We start from the raw sequence: 16,278 nt of genomic DNA, 5'->3' as shown, positions 1-16,278 counted from the left end.
GTTCTCTTAAGCCACAAACTCTTCTCGTGAATAAAGTTGAAAAAATTCTTAAAAAACAAAACTAAACTGCCCTTCATATTTTCTAATTAGTTAAACTGTGCGTTTCTATTTAAGGGTCCATAGCAGCCATCAGGACGAGGGTGAACTGAACTCATTAGAAAATCTTGATGCAGTCTATTAAAGTTTATTAAACTTCTGAAACCGTTCCCATAGTGTTAATCATCGCAGAGAAACAGAACTGATCTCAGATAAGCCTTAAAAATACCAGATGCGGACATTATTATTATTTTAATTAGTGTAACATTAGGCAAACATGATGCCCTCCATTTCATGTCAGTGAAATAGTGTGCGCAACTTGAATCCAGACAAATGCTTAAAGGATTTTATTGAAATTATTACAAGTGCTGGCTTACAACCATCAAACCACACGACCTGTGCAGAGATCTGGGGCCACACTAGCCCAAAGTACTAAGCTCTAAACTAGACTCTTCTCCGGTTCAAGTGGGAAGTGGGAGATGAGTGCAGGGAAAAAGGTGATCAGTGCTCCAGATACTTATAAGCATCATCATATATTTATACATTTCTACATTGTCTACATAATTAAACTGTAAGTACTTCTATGCATAATTCGAATCTGGATTTAACTAGTGTCCATTGCATCACAGAGCATAATAGAAGTTTGATAACAACTGTGTGACGTACAAAGATGTAAGACAAGGCCAAAACAGAGCTGTTGCCTTGAATCCTGTTTATCAAAGAAGGTCTTCCTGCCTGTCATAGTCTGCTGCTGTTATAAGGCAGGAAGGACTTTACTGACCTGAGATGTCCATAGCCTAGTGACATCATGCAGATTTAGTAAGAGAGCGTGGCAGCAGCGGCCAATTTTCTCTCCGGAAAGTCTCAATTAGGGTTTAATGCCAGAAAATAATCAGACTGGACAATTGTTTTAAATATAGCTGAACATAAGTAAAACGTTTACCTTTGTCCTGGTCCATCCAAACACACTCATTTGAGGTGGAAAGACTTCTTCAATTAATTACGCTTATTCCTATAATGTAGAGGGAATGCAAAGACGGAATCTAAACCCCTATAGCAAATGGAGTGGGGAACTAAAATGTTACTTTGCTTTGGTAAAAAAAAAAAAAGAGCTCATGATTTTTTAGTTAGCAGGATAACTTAAGCCAAAATCCTAAGTGTCCACTAAAATAGGAGGTAACAAACATTGGAGCATTGAAAATTCTTGTGGGAAATCAGATTAGGACTGAACATACACGCATCATACACAAGCGTATAAATTAAGATATCCTGTTCATACACGTGTGTGCCAAAAAGAAATCCAACTGATGTGAACAAAAAGTGAACGCTTATACAAAAGAGGACTCAGATCTCAGACTGGACCATTTCCTTACATTCCTGATGAGTAGCTGTTATTACAGGGATCGCTTCCTTTTTTTTCTTTTAAGGTCCTGATCGAGAGTGATGTCATTTAGTATGTTGTTCTTTTGCTGCTTTTGTAGTGTTTCTCACTATCTATGTTGATGCTTTTGGTTTATAAAGTGCCTTCCATATGCAGGTGACTGACCCAGGGTCAGTTTTGATGCACCCCCCAACCACCCAGACCCCCACCCAAAGTGCAGTGATGATGTAGAGGAGAGGATTCTGGGAAATGTAGAATTTGCAAAAAAAAAAAAAAAAAAAAAATGAGGTCAGGGTGCTATTGGCACAGCTTTCAGAAATTGCTCCTGAGTGTGTGAGTGTGTAAGAGTGGGCTGTGAACTGCATGGTGGTAGTGACTGAACTACATTTCTTCTGTTAGTTTTGTCGCCTACTTCCCACCCTTTGCTCTTTTTTTTTTTTAAGCTCTTTAGCGGCCTCTCCTCTTTCATCCTTCACTCTCTGGACTGATAAAAAAGAATGTATCCTGACTCCGAGTTCTTAGAGATGTCAGAAGTCAAACCGTAGAACTCCTCTATTGCCTGTGCATCAATTTTCTGTGAAGGACAAAAGAAGGAAGGGTTTGTTACAAACAAAAATGTTTTGAGCAAAGTTCAGCTAAATGTACTAAATTAGTTTATTACACACACCTCCACAATGTCATCATCAAACAGCAGCCAGAATCCATGACTCTTCACTATCGTTATGTAGTGTCCTCTGTTTGGCCCACTGTCACAAGACAACGCACAATATTATGATATGCGGAGCTTAAGTATTTTGTTACTGTACTTAAAAAAATATTTTGCCTGAGTAGTTTTATTACTAGACACATAGCACATTTTTGTACTTTTACTTAACTGCTTGTCTGCATGACGTTGCCTTACCTAACCACAGAGTTATGTAGTACCTAAAACACCTGCTGACTTTTAAGTGTAAAAGCGTAAGTTGCTATTGTGACCTCATATAGAAAGAAACCCTCCCCTTAATCAGTGCTCAGCTCTGCCCAGTTCCACTATAACAATATCTATACGTTTTAATTTATTAAACAACATTTTTAATTTGTGCATTTTAAGTCTAATATTTAAGTAATAATAGTAATAATAAATAAGAGTTTGTGTACCCATTGTGTGTTACTGCACTCTCGTACCTGCCACAGTGTACCACCACGGCCACGAGGTCATACATGCGGTCGAGGTTGACGGCATCGGCGGATGTGTTGAAGAGGCGCAGCTCGAGCGGAAAGACCACGCGGTAGCTCAGCTTTGTGTAGCGCTGCAACTGCTCCATGTACTTAAAGCGTTTCAGGTGCAGGGCCAAGATCATGGGCAACTTCTTCACTCGCATGCTGGAGATACAACACACAAACACACATGTACACGCTAAACAGCAGTATAAATAAATAAATAAATAAATCAAGCAGTATCTCAATTTCTTCTAATTTTGTCATTGCCTGCAGCAAACAAAACTATGCAATGGCAAAAACCAACACTCTCTCATTATCCTTTGCTTTTTTACTTTAAATACAGACCCCTTCTCACTCTCGTCTACCTATTAGTTGCAGACGTACATGCATGTGATTACCATCATCCATAAAATAAAACTGACTGACCGTTTCTGGGCCTCTTGCTTGCTGCAGCAGGTTTCACAGTAGTACTTATACTCACTGCACAGCGTCTCTGTGTTACTGAAGTCCCTGTACACACAAGCACGACAAATCAGTGTTGTCTTGAGCACCCTTCAGTTACTTATATTTTGCTTCCACAGAGCTAGACCTTTTTTTTTTTGTCACTCATTTTCAGGCCAGTCTCTGTATCTGATCAGTTTCAAAGGAATGTTTTTTGTTTGTTAAGCCAACCAGTGGAACGGACAGGAGGGGAAATGAGGTTGATGCTGAGGTTGTTATATACACAACCAATTTTTTAAATTGTATTTTTAGGCACTTTGCAGCCAGTCACAGTAAAGCATTTGTTCCCATTTCTTTAGTTGAAGCTACACAATTTTATTTAATATGAAGAAACAAGGGATGGCTCAGATGGCTCCTGTATGTTCCTGGGTGACATAAATACCTGAGACAATGCGTTATTGAAGTGTTCTGCTCGACATCCACAGACAAATCCAGGAAGTCCTCATCTTTACTGCTTACCTGGAATTGGCAAACACACAATTCTGGTGAGCATGTACAGTATGTGTGAGTATGAGTGTGTGTGATTTCCATGCAGAACTTCAATTCTCAGTTATATCGGCATATTGTTATTTTATGACTTTATCTCTTTGTAATGTTATGTGTTTCACATGGCTCTTATTGTGCCCCGTTTCTGGAAGTCTGTTTTTGTGTCAACAACTAAATACACAGAAAAAGTGCTTGTTTTTAGCCAGTGTTTAAGTGAATAATTTCCTATATTCCTGAATGACTTGATCTTGAGATTTTTGAAAATCCTTGGCAGATCCTTGTTTGTCAGAAGTTTACTACAGCTCGGTGCAATTTAGGAGAATTCAAATTGTACATGGGTTGTAGATTTTGTACTTTGTCTGTGCGTCTAGAGTCCCTAATAGATCCACGGAGAAAGCCCACCCAGCACGTTAAACTACTAACGAGTACGCTCTAATGAATAATGAATCTCAGACACACTTGGACACCAAATTAAACACAACCAATAAAGGTGAAGCTCTCACCGTCTCGCAGTTGAGGCAGCGCGTCTCATTGGTCAGCGTACCCTGGAAGATGTCGTGCACCCACGTGGACTCGTTCTTGTTCTCCGTCTCAGTTTCAGCAGGGACTGCGCTTCCGTTGTTCTTCAGCCTGCCGTTTTGTTTTTCCTGTTTCTTCTCCTCCTGCAGGATGTCTGCCACCGTGTTCAGGAGGTAGTTGAGAAACTCGTGAGCATCCTGTTGCATGTAGTTATCAAACAGGTCTGTAGGGGGAGACAGAGAACAGTGCAGCGACACCTTTATATACAAGATAAAAGACAAAACCACCTTGAAATATAAATGTTACAGTATTTCCAATACAGCATTGTATTGTAAACTGTACAATCACCTTGTGCGTGCATGTGTGGTCAGCTGACAAAGGCCAGTATTTTTCATTTACTGAGAGAGTGTTCCAGAGACGGAGCAGGACAAGTATCTTTTCATATCCCACATGCGCGTGCATGCATGCACCAACAACCCCCCCACCCCCCCCCCCCCCCCCCCGCGCCCCCGCCCCCCTCCCGCTCTACATTCCACAGATACAGGATATTACACAAGGGCTTACTGTTTGTGCTATAAGCAAAGGTCAGGTGCAAATTCACTACCAGGACCTCTAAGATATACTGTAAAACCATTCTTCCTTCTTTAAACATCATCTACTACACACTGAAATGCATTTGACATAATATCTAAGCATAATATCTATTCAAATTGTTCATTTTCTTGTTAAAATAAGCAGGTTGCAGGTTCGATTTCCCTAGTGCTAGAATCTGTTCTTACACCAGCACAGTCTCATGGGTCTCGGAGTCAGAGTGTGAACCTGTGATTTCACTTGCGCTGTGTATAATTGAATCATGTGGCCATGGGGAAATTACAGCCTCGGCTTCAACATTCCGTCTGCTAGCGCTGGGCCTCATTTAATTTAACCTTCTTCGAGATAACCCTACTATTAGCTCCAGACGAGCACTTTACATGGAAAGTGTTTTTTAGTTGTCTTGTAAATGTTTTAACCCCAACCAACTTTGTTACGTACTTCATATCTGTCCTGTCTGCGCTACACGTGTATGGAAATGATACTCATAATTCCAACATGGGAATCAGTATAAACATGATCTGTCACGATGTCTCGGGTGTCTCAACTTTCTCAACACTGGTGCACGCACGGACATTCGCTTTCATGATAAGTATTATGATAAGTTTCCCAATTATTTAATTCCACTTGTTGTAGACATTTAACCTTTCAGGAAAATGAATGATGCAACTTGAAAAGAAATGTATGGACTTCCTCACCGTTTTCCTTTCTCAAACGAGAGATGAACTTCTTGGGAGGGATTACTCCCACCTTCTTCTTCTGAGTGGCGATACTGTGAAAGAGATCAGCCAGGCAGGTCAGCAGGTTCTCCTTCTTCTTCTGTTGTGCCTTGTAGGCCAGCACGCTCTCCCTGAATGGCCTGCAGAAATACAGCGCCTGCAGCACTGAGTTACAGTAGCACGTGTTCCCAAACTGAAAAAGAGCAAGAGACCATATACACTTAGATCATTTTTGTGCTTTAAGTGAAAAGAATTAGATCTGCAATGCAGTCAGAGCTGAAGGAACAATGAGGAAGGAAGAGAGTCAAACATAACCATCTGTTTCAAGACAAGGTGTTAAAACAGTGTGCATTCTGGAACTCATAAAACTGGATCAAATACCCAGCACTTTCAAAGTTTCAAATACCCTTTTACATCTTTATTATTAAATAAGACAAAACTTTCTATGCCAGATAAAAAAAATATGACCTGTTCTAATTTACTAACAGTGCATTGAGTAATTGTATTCACTGCTGGCTTAGATTCAGAGAATGCACAAGTTCTGAGAGCTGGTGATTTCTTTGCAAACAAATGCCTGTTATGAAATTAGTGACAACATGATGGACACATTTGGAATGCACATTTTTCCATTTTGACCGAGTTTCCGCTGCGTTCTTAGATATTTTAAGGATGGAACTTTACAGTCAAGGTTGGAGTGTGACGTGCCCTTACATGTCACTGTTTTAAGAAAGAAAAGGAGGTCATGTACCATAAATGTAGATATTTTTTAATTTTGCAATTAAAGGTTACACATTAAACTACTTTTAAAAAAAACATTTCCAGCTAATACACAACTCACTTCCTGCATTCTGGCTGCTTGATTCTACTTCCATTTCAGTCTTTTCCCAAACTTGCTGTTTCAGTGTCTGTAGCTTTAAAATTAACTGCCCCTGAACACCTCTTTAAAGAGAAAAAGGACAACAAATAAAGTATTTAATAGGTTTCTTAAGGGCGACTGGACTAGAAAAGAGGAATTAAACTAAAAGGAAGACGAAGGAGATTACGACCAGAAGGTGGCAGTAATGCAACATAGTGGATGTCAGGTGCGAGTAAACACCAACAACACAAGACAAGAAGATGATCCCTTTGAGGAAGTGAATTGTTCTCGCCAATCATTACACAAGGATCAGAAACGTCAAAATTTGGGGCCTACGAAGCATTTCCAGCCTGCTTTTAGGCTTCTGCTGCTTAACTTTTCTGATCAACAAAATTGATGTTAATTCACAACAAGATTCTCAATATTTAGAGATAAAAGTTCAAACACAACTATGAGCTTGTAGTTAGCTGCTAACCATTAATGTCAAGCCAGGAGCTTATTAAGAACTAAAGACCACTCATTGACCACGAAAAAGAGTAGACAAGAGCATCACTGGAACCTGTGCTGTAAGAGTATTTTTTCCAGCATGTGGAACATGGAGCAATGAGAATTTGGAAAGGTTAAATACATTGTTAAACATTTTTTTAGAAAATGGAGAAAGAAAGTATTTGATGGGTTTCTTAAGTTTGACAGAACTAGAAATAGATGCCAAACTGCTGATAAACATCAAGAAGACAGTACAGGTTGACAAATAGTTGTTTGAGCAGAACTGAGCAGAGCTGAGCATTAAGCCGGGCAAGAGTCTCTTGGAGTATGAGGTCACGTTAGGGCGACACTCTAAGGACAAACAGCAGGGAATGTCTCAAAATAACTAATAAAAAGAATTTTGCATGAGAGGTTTTGTTAAGGTCTGAAATTACCATAAAATATTTGTGACTAAATATTTACATTTCAAGAAAGTAATCAGAACTAATAAAACAAAGCCATGGGATTTAATAATGCGTTATGTTACTTTGTTATTCTTTGTTAGTCTCATGGCCGTGGAATTAAGTTTGGGAATGGCTAATTTTCATAATTGTACTTTCCTACTCTCTGACGTTTTTTCAGGGTTAAGACTGCATTCTGTTTACTTCTGAGTGGAGCAGGGCAAAGCACCCCGTTTACTCTAAATATGTAATCGGTGCTGTGATGAGGCTGAGATTGAGCTTCATCTTGTGCAAAGCTCCAGTGTAAAACCTGCCCAAGATCACCACGTTACCGTTCTCCTTGCCCCTTCAGCCATTTGTAAAACTCCTCCTTAACCATGTCATTTTGTATAGCTCGTTCATTCTATTTATTTGAATAGAATAAACACACAACAATACCTGATACATTGGCAAACAATCCAACCATGTGGTTTGGATATTAAATTACTACATCCCAAAGCTTTTTTTTTTGTCCATGAGCTTAGGATGAATGAGCGATACAACATTGTAAACACTGAGAAATAGGATATTTTTCCATGCAATGCTTCGCCTTATTGTTCCAAACTCGGACATGGTCTACAAAACTCCTCTAATTGCTTTGGCTCGTGTACAAATATGTGGCTTAATCAGAAAGCTTTAAGACTGAAGGACAAGGATACTCACATTGACCAATCCGAAGTAGTGTTCATTAATAGGGAACTGCTCTGGACCAATGTCTTTCTCCAGAGCAGAGGCATTGGTGCCCTGTAGAGGGAAAAGGAGCACAGAGAAAGAAACAAATCATCAAATAAATGAGGAATTTAAACAAGTAAAAGATTAAGCCAGGATTTTAAAAAACAAAAAATTTTGAACACAAAACAAAAGACACTGAATAAAGGTTAGATGATTAGATGAGAACAAATAGAACCACGACACTATGGGAAAAATGTACATACTGTATGGTGTAGCTGTGTTTTAAAGAGACAATTTAAAAACGATTTAAAGAAAAATTCCACAAAGCCTAAGGAAAACACAAGTTACAAAGCCCACGTCACATTTTTAAATTCTTCATTTGACACGCAGGCATGCCTACAAACTTTAAGATGAATATTACATTCTGATTTCAGGTGAGGTACTTATTGACTCAGTTAATCCTTGTTAAGACAAAATAACAGTATTTATTTATAGATGGTAGCCCTCAGTGATTTAACAAGCATGGTGGGATCCATGAGCTCCCATGCCTTCATTATGCATTCAACTGGCATGATGTTTATGAAATGTTTAGTTTTTATGTTAACTTACAAAACATTAAATGTTTAGGAATATAACAATGAATTTTTTCCCCCTATGTGGTGGCAGGTACTGTAACTTCCTCTGAGGCACCTTTTCAGAACTGGTTCTCCTCCTGCATTACAAGGAAACTAAACACTTAACTGTTATTCACCCTCATCTACGTACATAAGAGTGTAAGATTATCATTCCCACCAAGATAGCATGATCAATTTCCGGCTTTTGGGTTCTTTGTTTGTACCTACAATTTCTTCCTCCAAGAGCATCCTTAACATGGACCTGTAGTCCCTGATGCGAGTCTGATCCACCCCACATAAAGATCAGCTGTTTTCTTACTTCCCTTTTGAACATCTTCCTTTCACACTACAAGGCATTTACAGGATCACCTCGCGTAAAGATAGCCATCAGAAGAAGGGCACAAAGCATCACCAGGAACCCTCCAAAACAGGCAGAAGAACAAGAAGAAAACTGCAGAAGTATCTGCTGAGTGCTACTTATTCCTTGCATGCGACATTCTTTCAGGTTCCTCACATGTCTGTGCTACCCCAAACCTTTCCACCTGAAACGATGTGCTGAAAAAGTTTTGACACAAAAGATGAAGACAGCTGACCACCTGAAGAACCCCATTGCCAGGGGGAATCATGGGGGTGGCAGCATCTAGATGTAGACCTGCTTCTTCTCAGCTGGGACTGGAGTTTGCATCATGTCATTAATAGGTCTAAATATCCGTTTTAACACAAAACACGTAGGACTCTATTAGACAGCTGATAATGATGCAAATCTCCACCTTTGAGCATGATAACAACCCAAAATCACACATTCCATTTAACATACAGTATCTTGGACTGATCTAAGTTAAGTTTAGAATTCAATGCTATCAAAAAACTGTAGATTTTTTTTTCAAGGCACAGGAGTTTTTCCTCACTCTTTGACAGATCTGAGGCAACAAGATTGGATTAAAATGCAAAGAAAAAAATCTGGATGCGTAGTGTTGGTAGCGTTCTTCAAAAACAAGCAAGTGCTTTGAGAATTTATCAGTAAAGATATGCAGACACTTGTACAAACACGGTTATTGTGGCTGTTAATTATTTTATTACTTTTTTCCAGCTAAAATGATTCATTTTTTTACTTGAAATGTTCTAAAATATATAGTACTGTACATTAAACCGATCTGACATCACAAAATTTATTTTTTGCATTGCAAAAACCTGAAATTTTAAGAGATGTGTGGCTACTTCATTTATATCCACACCGTATTCCTACAGTCAGGACCAATCAGATTACTCTTATTCACTAGCTTCCTATTAAATTACAGAATAAGTAAATGTCTCATCTGTTCAGCAAGAAATAAAAAGTGAAAACCATCATGCCTGAATCGGTTCTCTTATATTGATTATACTGTAAAAGCCCCTGCTCTCTCACCCCACCCCTGCCATTGTGTAGTCACACTTCTCCAACGCTCAAAGCAGCAAGATATCATTTTACTCTAAATCCGTATTATACAAAAGAGCAGGTTGTCTCACAACTTAGAAACATCACATTTAATTACTTGACTTACTAACCTGGCATCAATAGGTCTAGTGAAATAGTTCCAATCACTTTGATGTTATAAATATCTAGAAGGGGCGTTCAAATCAAACTGTTTCTGGCAAATGAATTTGTAAAAATGATTGACATTTACAGAAGACTTTAAGCACTGTATGGTAAAGTCAGTTTGTAGTTAGTTTCCAGTAAAACTGTGTTGTATTGCTGTATAGCACAGTTGTGACATCTTTGGCACAGCACATTTTTGCCTATGATTCCATCACAGCCATGCTAAAGAGACTGATGAAACTACAAACAATGGGTTAAGAACTTCAAAACCTGCCTGGAAGTATAGAGGTGAACTATCATCTTACGGAAGAAACGTGGTCGGAAAAACATCCTTAATGAGAGTGATGAGAGAGCACTTAAAAGTTTAGTAAAATCAAATCGTACAAAAAAAAATTATTAAAAGATAATTATAATAAAATAAAAAATAAAGGATAAATACACACACAAACCACACAACGTGCTTGAAAACACAAGGGATTGGGACTAAACAGCTGTGTAGCCCTAAGGAAAACCACTTGCCTAATGCCTACTGTACGAGCCTGTGGAGGCAGTGTTTGATACAGGATTGCTTCAGTTGGTCAGGTCTAGGTTCAGCAACATTATGTGGCAGAAAATGACCTGTATATACTGAATAAAAAGATTTTTCCATCAATGGATTTTTTATTTCCGGACATAATCCAAGATAAAGATGCTTGATTAGGCTCAACTTGTGAAAAAGTGGTCCATGGGACCATGAGACATTAATTTCACACTTGGATCGTCCACCACAGAGTCCAGACCTTAACCCCATTTAAAATCTTTGGGATGTGCTGGAAAAGACTTCTGATGGAGCGACTTGAATGCAACTCAAGACAGAAATAAATGTGATGCTGCATGAGCATACCATGGCATGGCCAAAATAAAAGCAAAAGACAATCCAACAAAATATTGTGTGTGTGTGTGTGTGTGTGTGTAAAACGTTTATACATTCCATAATTATTATAATTATAATTATTTGATTCCAAATTAAATAATTATAAAATTGCAGACATTTTGATGTAAAAAAACAATGTTTGATTCACAGTGGAGACCTGAAGCGCCACATTAACATGACCAAGAACCAGAACTGACAAAAGCACAAGAATAAAACATTTCAAGAGGGTGTCAAGTAATCTAAAAAGAAACATTAAGGGATTATTAGGGACAACTGCTGCTTACACCCTTTATGTGATTACAGGCTCTATTATTTTTCATATGTCTGGGTTATGGGGTTAAGGGGGGCTTGATGCAAGTCCTTTTTCTAACAATTAAACAGCCATTGCCTGCCAAAATCAATAATATTAGTATCAATAAAAATAATAATAATAATAATAATAACCATAACCTTTGCCACAAAGATAAGACAGCTGATCAGAAAGAGCATCAAGCATGGTGGTGGCAGCATGAGGCTGCGCCTATTCTACTGGAACTGAGGCTCTAGTTAAGATCATATATGATAGCAAATACCAATTTCCATCAGCACAAGCTATAGGTCATTACCACTGTCACCAGAACAAAAAAAAATCCTTTCTGTATATAAAGTAATGAGAATGCAAGATGAATCCCTCTCCGGACACAAGTGACATCCAGCGTCTCTCTGGGACCATCCCTTTAAGGTCCAGGAAGAGCTGACAGGTGATTGGTGCTAAACTGCTGCACTGTGCATCATGTGACAATAATAATCTGAGAACGCAATTAAACTTTTCTTCCCTCTGAGAAAACCGCAATCCAGTGTGGTTTTGTATTTCAGTCATATGAAGGCTAAAATGCCTGTCATGTCAAAAGTATACAAGCATTGCATTGTCTAGCAGAGTAGATTAAAAAACATACATTTTCTTTCCTTAAGCTGGAAGGCATATTACACTGTTCATCCTGCAAAGTCTCAAAGATGGAGGCAATAAAGTGGTATCATTTTAGAAGGAGTAGAACTGTTGCTACATTTAACTAGGCATTTAGACATTCCTGCCCTTTAAGGCTCTAAAGTCCCTTAAGAGTAAGGAGCAGAACATCCTTATAATGTACATGTGACCAGTCACATGCTCAAAGATGGTCACATAACCTGTCCCAAACAACAGTTCAGCTTCCATACTAACTAAGATAAGAAAAAAATAAAACAAATTCTGTCTTGATTCTAATATGCATTGCATTGTCAAAAAAGTCACCATTTAAGAAGGGTCAAATTATTGGGCTGCATCAAGTTACTGGAATTACTGGAACTGGGTTAAGATCCTTTCAACACATTATCAAAACCTGGAAGAATAGAAAAGTGAACTTTGTGGAAGAAATGTGGTCCGAAAAAAAAAAAAAAAAAAAAAAAAAAAACATGAATGGAGATCACTTAAAACACTTTACCATAAGCATATAATGTGATGATAACTCACAGGATTGGGACTAAACAGCTGTGTGTCCACAAGAATATCACTTGTTAGTAAGACTTATCAGGAAAAAGGCCTTAGTTTGCTGGGGAGCATAAGGATTGGACTTTGGAGTAACAGATAATGGTCATGTGGTCCGATGATTTCATATTAACCATATTCCAGAGCAATAACCATGTCAAGGTCAGAAAAAGCGGTGTTATTATCTGGGTTTGCTGTAGTTTCTCCATTCTAGACTCAGCAACGTTATGTGGCAATAAAATGAAGTAAGCTGGCAACATGAATGTATAGAATGACCAGATTATCACATGGCAGAGGCATGTTCCAGGAATTAAATTGCGAAAAAGGAGTTTCTGGAAACATGAGGAATAATTTTTACACATGAACTGGACACCACATTGAGTACTGTAATTAAAGTTAAAATCATAGTGTGCATGACTTAAAAAAAATTTTTTTTTGGTGAGGCAGTGTACACGTGATCTCATTTTTACACGATGGTGATTCTCTTGCACACACTTGCTGAGCGGATCGGAATTACCTTCCAGCACAAAAAGTCATCTACTGCATATAACCAAAAAGTAAATACCTATGACCTTTAACACAATATTTTGATTAATTTAATATTTCTATTCATTTCACATTTTAGAGATCCGACCTACTAACCGTTCCCTCCACCTACCCATACAGTATGTGAAGAGTAAGATCAAGAACTAAAGACTCTTTTGTGTACAAAGATGACACTGTCTGTCGTAGCACATTGCCCTTAAAAACACCAGAGCAGTTTTTAACTAATTTTTCCATTACCATGATTTAATAAATGTATATAGGGATTAGGATTGTGCAATGTACAGTGACGTATCCTTTTTTTCCAGCACAACCCAGGAAATATAAAGCAAAATTTTATTTTATTTTAACCAACTATACAGACATGACTGAGCAAAAAAAAAAAAAAAAAAAAAAGGGTCACATAGGCAAAGAAATGCCACATATTAATAAGATCATGAGTTTGTTGATTGTTTCTGTCACTAAAAAATAATAACAACTGCATTTTGTGCATTAAATTTTTTGATGTTATTTCCATATCCAGTAACTAAAATTAATAATAACTTTGGTTATACATGACATATCAGAAAACCCAAATGCACAGTGCGACACACTGTGACTCTCAGTACTTTGCTCTCATGGTAGCAGAATACACAGGTACAGGACGGTAGCATGAGAGGAAATGAGCGCTCAATTTCAACTCTTTGCTTGCGCACTTTCAGCCAATCAGAGGCTAGACGACCCGTATCGCAAATCAAAGACATCTCCTGTTATACTGAACTTCCAGCCACATATGTATAGCCATGTACAGATTGGTGACAGTGACCATGGTTAAACAAGCTATATAAATAAAATTGAATGTCATAGTCCAGAGCATCCATAATGCTCATGATCTATATAATGGAATTATGGCCAGTGGGAAAAGATTATGAATTTGCCCTTAAATTGGGTTATGTATACTGGGAGATGGAAAACAAACATTTGTTAGGCTCTGGGGAAAAGCAGTGATTTGTTTTGCGTGATGTGAGTGGAAAACATGGAAGACTGGGCTGGCTTAGGTTCGCAGACCAGGTGACTTGATGTCAGCACCTCTGAAGTCGAAACTCTGTTGTAAAACAAATCTTGAGAAGGACCTGATAACAGTTGTCATCTCCTTCTTTAGAAAAATTCCAGCACATGAGCTTCACAGGTCAATCGGTTAACACAATGGAAAAAAAAATCAAGAGTTACAGCTACAGTACAGTTCAGTGTTGTACATTATTAGCTGATTAACTTGCTTGGCAGCTTGAAATGTGACTGCAACATTCATCTTAGCTTACAGAGATTAGTCTTAAGATCCAAACACTGACCTAAGCCTGATCTCATGATGACTGGATAAAGAAGCGTGGAAAATACAGACAATACATGCAGTGCTTAGAAACAGTTTTCACATTAATTGCAAGATTTCTGCATTTAAAGGCACGGGAACTCTTCCAGGAACTATCAAAATATCTTGACAAACACTGGTGATATCTCCAAGGACCTTATAGAAATCTTGGATCTGCACTCTGTATGCATCACCGTACACCTTTACAGACAAGTGATATAAAAGAACCAAACTGACTCTCCTAGATTTAAGAAGAAAATTTGTACACCATAATTTGTTGCTGTTGCTATGACTACTGTTAGTTTCCTTCTTTCCACATCTGTTTACTTCATGCATGTATGTGTATGTATGTACACTATATGGACCTGTTAATAGTTGAAGTCAGGTGTTTTCAATCAGGCCCCTCATCCCCAGTGAAGGGCAATATTAATAGTTCAGTGCACCAAGACATCTTGGACAATTATATGCTTTCAAGAAACAATTTGGGGAAGGCCCTTTTTTCGGTTCCAACATAACTGTGACCCAGTGCATAAAGCAAGGACTATAAAGACATGGTTTGATGAGTTCAGTGTAGAAAAACCCGCACAGAACACTTTTGGGGTGAACTGGAACCTATATTGCAAGCCAGGGCTTCTTGTCCAAGATCAATGCCTGACCTCATAAATGCTCTACAGAAACCCTCCAAAATCATGTGGACAGCCTTCCAAGAAGTAGAAAGCTGCTATAGCTGCAAAAACTACTGGTTTCTACCCATATATCTATCCATCAATCTAGGAATCCTTTGAAGTCCAGCTAGAGACTGTGGAGGCCAATGGTGACTATTGTATTAATTCCAATTTTTTATGACCATTGTAGAACCTCTAGGTAAAAATTCACACACAGAAATGTGGTAACACTTGTTAGCCTAATCTACATGGCATGGACTGTGAGAAGAAACCAGAGTACCCAGAGGGACCCACAAAGCATGGCAGAACATGCAAACTCCATCCACACAGACCCTGAGTCAGAAATTTAACCCAGACACTGAAGGTGCAAGGCCACAGTGCAAACCACTAAACCACCAGGCCGCCATTGGAGGTTTGGTCAAATACATTTGTCCATATAGTGTATATATGTAATGTGCACATGATCCTGACCCTGGTCCTGGTGAAGCACATTTCAAATCAGGAAGAGGTGTTCATAAGTCAGAGCATGCAAAAGACACTCAAATATAGACAGCATGATATTATTTCCTTTAGTATTGTGCATGCATGCAGTTCTGGATGGAAGCTGTGTGTCAGGGAGCAAGACCATGGATATCAGCATCCACATCCCCACACACACACACACACACACACACATACAGTGTGAATGAGGGAGAGGGAGGGAGAGAGAGAGAGCGCTCAGCACTTGGGCTAGCTGGCTAGTTAGGACACAATAGGCTTGTGCACTTACCATATTACAGATGGAGGCGATGTTTCTGACAGTCATTTAGTTCACAGGATCCTCCTAGACGCCATGGTTATGAAATAAACATGATGGAGCGGTGTGCAGGAGCAGCAGGTCTCGTGCAGCTCGGACCAGGAGGCCAACTGACATGCAGCACGGTTTAATTTCTCACTCAAAGCTCTCTCCTAAAGCAAACAGACCCGTAAGAATCTCCTCAACTCATTCTTGTCTTTGAAAGTCATCTTACCGTGATATTAAATCTGAAAAGAATTTACAGTAAACATCAGTTCCTGCGGCAGGGAACTAGCTAGCCACCAAAGCCACGCCCACTCCACCGGTGATGCCATGGTGATGTCAGGGAAACGGGGGCGGGCTTTTATTTTTTTGATTGACAGACAGATGCGCCAATCAGAGAGTTCTTATTCTCAATTG

General features: G+C 38.8%; 1 protein-coding gene across 1 annotated transcript; it reads right to left on the bottom strand.

Moving 5' to 3' along the window:
- Nucleotides 1-368: 368 nt before the first annotated feature.
- On the bottom strand, nucleotides 369-16,158 carry usp46 (ubiquitin specific peptidase 46). Its single transcript, XM_053489567.1, has 10 exons — nucleotides 16,122-16,158; nucleotides 15,853-16,031; nucleotides 7,918-7,998; nucleotides 5,413-5,626; nucleotides 4,108-4,346; nucleotides 3,501-3,577; nucleotides 3,044-3,127; nucleotides 2,582-2,779; nucleotides 2,085-2,163; nucleotides 369-1,991 (listed from the first exon to the last, which is right to left on the bottom strand). Exons 2-10 carry the CDS (start codon nucleotides 15,886-15,888, stop codon nucleotides 1,890-1,892), a joined length of 1,110 nt encoding a protein of 369 aa, XP_053345542.1. The 5' UTR covers nucleotides 15,889-16,031; nucleotides 16,122-16,158; the 3' UTR covers nucleotides 369-1,889.
- Between the last annotated feature and the right edge of the window lie 120 nt (nucleotides 16,159-16,278).

The sequence above is a fragment of the Clarias gariepinus genome, chromosome 27, assembly GCF_024256425.1.
Source record: "Clarias gariepinus isolate MV-2021 ecotype Netherlands chromosome 27, CGAR_prim_01v2, whole genome shotgun sequence".
Taxonomy (NCBI): Eukaryota; Metazoa; Chordata; class Actinopteri; order Siluriformes; family Clariidae; genus Clarias; species Clarias gariepinus.
This window is presented reverse-complemented; position numbering and strand designations above follow the sequence as displayed.

Coding starts and splice junctions, on each gene's coding strand:
- usp46 (XM_053489567.1), bottom strand. CDS start 15,888: ATGACTGTCAGAAACATCGCCTCCATCTGTAATATG. Junction 7,999..15,852: donor TCGCCTCCATCTGTAATATG/GTAAGTGCACAA, acceptor TTCCCTCTACAG/GGCACCAATGCCTCTGCTCT. Junction 2,164..2,581: donor GTGGTGGTACACTGTGGCAG/GTACGAGAGTGC, acceptor GTCTTGTGACAG/TGGGCCAAACAGAGGACACT.